This window comes from Orycteropus afer, unplaced genomic scaffold (genome assembly GCF_000298275.1).
Source record: "Orycteropus afer afer isolate SDZICR_OR568_19922 unplaced genomic scaffold, OryAfe1.0 scaffold00318, whole genome shotgun sequence".
Lineage (NCBI taxonomy): Eukaryota > Metazoa > Chordata > Mammalia > Tubulidentata > Orycteropodidae > Orycteropus > Orycteropus afer.
The window spans coordinates 3,869,518-3,877,731 of record NW_006921905.1 but is presented as its reverse complement, the minus strand read 5'-3'; the positions used below and the strand labels follow the sequence as shown (position 1 = coordinate 3,877,731).

Genomic DNA, 8,214 nt, shown 5'->3' with positions numbered 1-8,214 from the left:
AACCTTCCTTCCGAGGAGTGGCTGGTGGGTTTGAACCGCCAGCCATCTGGTTAGCAGGCAAGTGTCTTAGCCACTATGCTACCAGAGCTCCCACAGGTTGAATAAGTATGATGAAATATACAGCCTTGACCCACATGCTTTCTGATTTTAAACCATTCAGTTTTGCCTTGTTCTGTTTGAACGACAGCCTCCTCCTCTTTATAAAGGTCCCTCATGAGCACATTAAGTGTTCTGGAATTCCCATTCTTTGCAATGCTATCCATAATTTGTTGTGATCCACACAGTCGAATGCTTTTGCATAGTCAATGATACAGCAGTAGCATCTTTCTGGTATTCTTTTGTTTCAGCCAAAATCCATCTGACCTCAACAGTGATATCCCTCATTCCATGTCCTTTTCTAAATCCATCTTGCATTTCTGGAAGTTCCCTGTCAATGTACTGTTGCATCTGTTTTTGAATTCTCTTCGGCAAGATTTTACTTGCATGTGGTATTAATGATACTGTTCAATAATTTCCACATTTTGTAGGATCACCTTTCTTTGGAATGGGTACAAATACAGGTCTCTTCCAGTCAATTGGCCAGGTAGTTGTCTTGTAAATATCCTGGCATAAGCATGTAAGCACCTCCAGTGCAGCATCCATTTATTGAAACATCTCCATGGGTATTCTGTCAATTCCTAAAGCTTGTTCTTTGCCATTTCCTTCAGTGCATCTTCAGTGTCTTCCTTCAATACCATTGGTTCTAGATTATATGCCACTTCCTGAAATAGATGAACATCAACCAGTTCTTTTTTGTGCAATGATTGTGTTTTTCTTCTGTCTTCTTTTGATGCTTCCTGTATCATTTAATATTTTGTCTAAAGAATCTTTCAACACTGCAACACGAGGCTTGAATTTTTTCTTCCGTTCTTTCAGCTTGAGAAAAGCTGAATGTATTCTTCCCTTTTGTTTTTCTAATTCCAGGTCTTTGCACATTTCATTATACTGATTTTATAAGACTTTGTCTTCTTGAGCTGCTCTTTGAAATCTTCCGTTCAGCTCTTTTATCTTGTCATTACTTGCATTTGCTTTAGCTACTCTCCATTTAGGAGCAAGTTTCAGAGTCTTTTCTGACATCATTTGGTCTTCTTTTACTGTCTTTTTAATGACCATTTGATTTCTTCATGTACAATGTTCTTCTTGTCATCCCACAATTTGTCAGGTTTTGGTCATTGGTGTTCAGTGTGTCAAATATATTTTTCAGATGGTCTCTAAATTCATATGGGATATAATCAAGGTTATATTTTGCCTTTCATGGACTTGTGTTAATTTTCTTCAGCTTCAGCTTCAACTTGCATAAGAGCAGTTGAAGTCTGTTCTACAGTCAACTTCTGACCTTGTTTTGGGTGAAGATGTTGAGCTTCTTCATCGCCTCTTTCCACAGATGCAGTTGATTTGATTCCTGTGTTTCATCTGGCAAGATCCACATGAATAGCCTCTGTTTATGTTGTTGAAAAACTGAATAAGTCGTTGGTCTTACAAAATACTATCATGCAATATCTGGCATCATTTCTATCACCAGGACTGTATTTTCTAACACCTGGTGATTCTTCTTTGTTTCCACCTTTTGCATTAAATCACCGGTAATAAGCAATACATCTTGGTTGCTTATTTGTTCAATTTCAGACTGCAGAACTTGGTAAAAATCTTCAATTTCCTCATCTATCCCACTCTATCTAGGATCTCCCAATTTAGATTCCTTTCTGAGTGGTTGGCAGTCGTATCTCTGCACCATCTAGGTATTTTGGTCTCAGGATCATGGAGACTGAGGTTCCCATGATCCCTTAGTCCCTTGGACTAATTGTTTCCATGCATCTTTGATTTTCTTCACTCTTCTTTGCTCCTGATGAGGAGAATTCAATTGTTGCATCTTACATGGCCACTTGCAAGCTTTTAAGACCCCAGTTGCTACTTACCAAAGTAGGATGTATGTTTTTGTGTATGTTTATGCCAATTGAGCTTGATGTCCCCTGAAACCCTGATTCCATGCCTGTGGGCCCAGAAACTCACTCCCTCAAGGTGTTTGACTGTGACTAAGAAATTATCATAACTTTCCCCTTGTTAGCTCTAGGACATATATGGACATTCTTGTAACACATATAAATATGTTTATGGAAGTATCTGCCAAGCTTATATATTCTCTTTTGCCTATCTATACCTGATCATTTTGCCTGTCTACCTATGTATCCACCTGTATATTAATGTTTCTTATTACTGAAAATGCAGTATTTTGTATGTAAAAATATTTACCTTTTTTGTCTGTACCTCTTGTGCACATGTCCATGTCTTCCTTTTCCTTAGTGTTATTGTGTTGGTCACTCATTTTTGATATATTCTCTTTCCTTTCACCCAAATTATTATTTGTCTCTTATCTATTTAGCTGTTTCCTCTCCCCTCCCATTTCCTGGTAACCAACAAAGAAAATTTCCTTCTGTGTGTAAACTTTTCCTTGACTTTTTACAATAATGGACTCAAAATATTTGTCCTTCTATGATTGACTTATCTCACTCAGCATAATATCCTCCAAGTTTATCCATGTTGTGAGTTGTTTCTCAGATTTTTTACTTTTCTTTAGTGTTCCATAGTATCCCCTTGTGTGTATGTACGATAGTTTGGTTATACATTGATGCGCTAATGGGCATTTCTGTTGTTTTCATCTCTTCTATTGTGAATAGTGCTGTGATGAACATGGGCAGGCATATATCTAATTGTGTCCTGGATCTTCTTTAGGATATATACCTAGTACTGGGTTTGTTAGATCAAATGGTATTTTTATTTCCAAGTTTTTAAGGAAGTACCGTACTGTTTTCCACAGTGGTTGTACCATTTTACAGTCCCACTAGCCTAGCCAACTTGACACACAGCATTAACCATCACAGGCTCTAACATTTATTGAAATGTCCACTATATGCTATGACCTGTACTCAGTACTTGTATCTTTATTTTTTTTGAGCAAGAAAATGTATTTTATTATTATTTTTATTGTAGTTTGAGTAAAAGTTTACATAGAGTAGTTTTCCATTCAACAATTTATGCATTTTTTTGTTTTATAACATTAGTTGTGTTTCCCTCAATTTAACAGCCCTCTTCCAGTTTCCTCCCTGAGTTCCCTGTCCCATACATCCTTCTTAGATAATTTATATTTTGTTTAATCCCTACAATGATCCTACGAGATAGGTGATTTTAGTGTCATTTTTACCTTCAAGGAATTCATGATTCTGAAAGGAGCAATGTACAGATAATAAACTAGGTCATTCTTTTTCTACAGTTCTGGCTTTTTACATTACAAAGTTATAAATTCTTCAGGACAGTGTTTGCCTGGCACATAGTAAGCTCTGTAAATTTTACTTCTCTTATTATCTTGTCATTGGGGGAATGAATAAAGATCAGAATTGCTAAATGCTGAATAATACACTACATCAAGTCTTAGAGAAAACTCAGAAATAAACATATTCAGCATAAATAAAAAGAGTCTGAATTTATGACAGCTTTTATCATCAAGAGTTGATATAAACTGGAAATACAAATTCAGATTATGTAATAATAATAGATAAACTACCCAGAGAGTTACCAACAAAACCTCAGCAAGTATTCTTAATCCTTGAGATGAAGTAGAAAGCCAGTTGCTGTTGAGTCAGTTCTGACTTACGGCATTCCCATGTGTGTCAGAGTCGGACTGTGCTCTATATGGTTTTCAGTTGCTGGTCTTTTGGAAGTAGATTGCCAGGCCTTTCTTCCAGGTTGCCTGTGGGTGGACTTGAACCCCCAAGTTTTGGTTATCAATTGAGCACTTTAACTGTTTACATCACCTCCCAAGGATTTCTGAGATGAAGTAAAGGGCAGTAATATTGTATGGTGCTTCCCTTGCCACCTTTTTGTCAGAGGCAGGGAATAGAACTAGGTGGGCCATGCAGACTATCCCAGTGTAGCAATTCTTATACTTAGTATTAAGAGACCAGTATATATAATATTACCTCTCTTTTATACATGAATTACGTATGTACTGTGTTTTCCTGTATGTAAATGAAAGTCTTACATCTGATTCTATATGGGGAAGTGGTTTGTCCTAACATTGTATTTCCTTACATACTTTGCTAGTCTTAGAAAAAAACATAATTGTGTATCTTTCCTACAGAAAAAAAATAATGTTGTCCTGACTTTCTGCCTTCAGTTTCATGTTTCCCAGCACCAAACATAACTTGTAAGGATCACAATGGCAATGAAACACATTTTACTGGAAATGAAGTTGGTTTTCATAAGCCCATATCTTGCCGAAACGTGTAAGTACATTACTGAAGTTTAAAGTTTCAGATTACTTGCCTATGTGTTATCTTGATTGCATGGAGTAAAGAGATAAAGAGTTAATTTGTGAGGAACATTCAACATTAATATAACTTATCTTTTCACTGTGTCAGAAAACCTCTATTTTATGTGTGCGTAATTTTTTTGTTGTTAATAAATGTGGTCCTCTAACCAAATAGAGCTGAGATAAATAAAGGCTATAAATGGCCTCATGTCCTGTCAGTTCTATTTATGCCACAAAGTGAATTGTGAAAAAAATTCTGTTTTCAGTATTTTGGGGATTTCTAGAGTTCAAATAAGGAGTTGTTTACTTGTAGTATTAGAGGAGTGCTGATTATTGTTAGGGAGCCCTGGTAGCATAGTGCCTAAGCACTTGACTGCTAACCAGAAGGCTGGCGGTTCAAACCCACCAGCCACTCCTCGGAAGGGAGATGGGGCAATCTACTTCTGTAGTGATACTGCCTTGGAAACCCAAGGAGGGGTCGCTATGAGTTGGGTCCAACTCGACGGCACATAACAACAACAACAACATAATTATTGTTAAGTCCACATTGAGGGCATTTAGAAAACTTGGTTTCATTCTTTGTTAATAGAAGCAGATGATAAATGGTAATGTTAAACAGAGTTCAAAATTTACCAGTGTGGGATATTATGACAAATGACTCTATCTTGTTAGGATTGTTCTCTGTTTAAAGGACTTTTGAGTTTGCTTTTTATTTTTGCTACAGTAATAATTCTACTTTGTACTAAAAACTTGATTTAGTTTTATCCATTCTTATTAATTGGGAGCTCTGGTAGTGTAGTGCCTCAGGCACTTGACTGCTAACCAGTGGGCTGGTGGTTCAAACCCACCAGCCCACTTCTCGGAAGGAAGATGGGGCAATCTTCCTTGTGATACCGCCTCAAAAACACAAAGAGGGGTCACTATAGGTTGGGTCTGACTCGATGGCACATAACAACAACAACAACTTTCTTATTAATTGCTGATACTGTTTTTACCTTACAATTTTATTGTTACATTTTATTTGACAGCAGTTTTTTTAAACCCTATTTGCAATTTTTATCAAGAAATAAACACTATTTGGCTGTTTCTCTTAAAATTCCTAGGAAGAACTATTAGAGGCTTTCATTTTTTTCTTTTGATCCTACTTGGTTGAGTTAATGAGGAGTTTTTAGATTCTGTCTTGCTGTGTGATCCTAAACCAATCACTTAAGCTTCTTGGGTCCAAAATTTCTTCTTACTAAAGTAGAAATGGTTAAAAGGAATTATTTTCAAAGTACTTAGATATGGTTTAGTAAATTTTTAAATTTATAGATTGGTATTTCTATTTTGAATATTCCAAACTACAAATAATATATTAAGTGCTAGTTTAAGATGTAAGTGATTACAATTCAACAAAATCATCTGTTGAGAAGTGCTAGCTGTTAAGATTGTACCTTTACAGGTTCTTGTTGCCTTTATCGGGTCACCCAGTGGTCTGTCACATAATTTCCAAGTTAACTCTGGTTTTTCTTTCAGTGTTTCAGGGTAGATTAGGTTCAATGCAACTGAGTTGCCCTAATCATAATCATACTTGATGTCAGTTGTGATAAGAAATATAACCATCAAAGAAAGCACATACTCCAAGTATACTGGCCAATGTATTCTCCTCTTACAATAAAATCTTCAATTCCATTTAGAATTTACTTGATATGAATTGAATAAGAACAAGGGAAATTAGACTAATGGATAATTTTAATTGTTAAGAGTCATAAAACTGAGATTACCTATTATATCCTTTTCCTTTATCAGAATATTCAGTACATGTCTACCAAATGGCCACCAGCTGGTCAGTGATTTAGTCAGCTATAAACATTACTGAATAAGGACCCACTGGCAGATTCTTACTCTTTGCATGTTCCCTTTCCAGTTTACATATTATCCTTCTACTCTCTCAAATTGTATATATTAATACTTAATTAAAACTCCATCTTTAATACAGCAAATATGGTCATTCTATAATGTATTCTCCAGAAACTAACACCTGGTAACCATATCTGATTACCAAGGCACCCACCAATGTTTTAGAATAGGTTAACTACGATAACAGTTATCTCTAGAATTTTAGTGACTTGAGTTCCGGTAAGATGGCGGAATAGGCAGAAAGACTGCACAGAGCCTCCTCAACAAAGAAAAAGGGAACCAATTAACACAGATACAGAATATAATCCTGGACCCCTGAGCTTTTAAGGGAAGGATATAGAAGTGGACTAAACTCCAGCTAGCAGAAGAATTTGCATGGAAACACCAAAAAAGGATACATACAGAGCTGCGGTCTGGCAGCAATCCTGACATCACAGAAAGATTGGATATTGCCAAGTGGTGGTAAGACCTGAGAATTAACCTAAAAATGAGCCCTCTAGCCAGAGGCTACATGGAGGACTGATCTGGGGAATTAAAGGGGAGGAGGCAGTGAAGAGGAAGGTGGGCTGAGCTGTAAACTTTTGCTTGTCTGGAGGGTGCAGCCATTTTGAATGTTTACAAGCAGTCTGACCATTTTGGATATTTAAAGTGACAACATTCTCCCAGATTCCAGGGACTTAAGAACAGGCTCCATTTCCTGGGAACCCCAAGGACATTCAGGACCCAGATGACTGGAAAGGTGCAGCATTCGCCTTGGTACTCTTATACCGCACACCCTCTTGGTGAATAGAGGTGCGACCATCCCTCACTCTCACCCACCTTCTGGGCCAGCAGGAATTCTGTCCCAGGCTGTGTGCTCGAAGGCAGCCTGGGTACCCTGCCACGCCCTGCCCCTATTTTTTTTTTTTTCTTTTTTCTGTTTTTTAGTTTGTTTGCTTGTGTCTGTTTTAAAACTACTATTATTACTATTACTTTTGTCCTTTTTACGATTATTCTTTATTCTTCCCCTCCCAGGTTCTAGTTTTCAGCTTTTTTTCTTTTTCCTGTTCCTGCTTGCATTTTTTTTTCTTGTGGTTAACCCCATTCCTTGTTTTTCTTTTTGCACTTTTCCTGTTTTTTTTCTTCATTATTCTCCTTCTTTACCTTTTTTCCCTTGTTGCCCTCTCCGCAGATATTGCAGGGTTTTTTTTTCTTTTTCCCTTTTTTCTTTTTTTGGTTACTATTGCTTTGTGACTACACGGTGTGTTTTTGTCTATTTGCTTTTACTTTTTTGATGGTTATTCAGTTGTTATTTTTGTCTGACTGAGTGGGAGACAGCAACAGTCCCCATACAACACAACTACACCCACACCTCTTGCAGCTTCACTTACTGAGTGAGAGCCACCACTTCTTTCTCCACCAACGGGTCAACGATAAACCACCACCAGGAAGAGCCTGACTCACCCTTGACTGCTTTTCACAAAAAGTTAACAGAGATCTATATACAACACCACCACGATGTCTCGGAGACAACAGACCATAACAGTCCACACAAAGAAGCAAGATAAAGTGGTAGAAACAAGGGAGCAGTATACAGACCCAGAACATATCCCTGAGGAAGATGCAACATTGGAACTCTCTGATAAGGAATTCAAAAGAATTATATTTAGGTATCTTCAAAGGATCGAGAGACAGACCAAAGAAAACACAGACAAAACGCTAGAAGAATTTTGGAAGAAAATACAAGAATAAAATGACAAAATAAATGAAAAATTAGAAATGATTCTAAATCTACAGATAGAAATGCAGAAGATTATACTAAATTGTCAGAAATAGATAACATATTGAAAGGGCAAGGGAGTAGAATTGATGTAGTGGAAAGCAGAATTAATGAGATTGAAAACAAATACCTGAATACTTCTTTGGAAAGGGATCAATCAGAAAAAAAAATCAAAACAAAATGAAGAAAGCCTAAGGTTCATGTGGGATAC

At 36.9% G+C, this 8,214-nt stretch overlaps 1 protein-coding gene across 1 annotated transcript in view; it reads left to right on the top strand.

The window, feature by feature from the left end:
• TM2D1 (TM2 domain containing 1) overlaps window positions 1–8,214 on the top strand; it is a 54,591-nt gene that overhangs the window by 21,362 nt on the left and 25,015 nt on the right. The window contains exon 3 of the mRNA XM_007951911.2: window positions 4,211–4,319. Coding sequence (XP_007950102.1) covers window positions 4,211–4,319 — 109 coding nt within the window. The remainder of the gene's footprint in view (window positions 1–4,210; window positions 4,320–8,214) is intronic.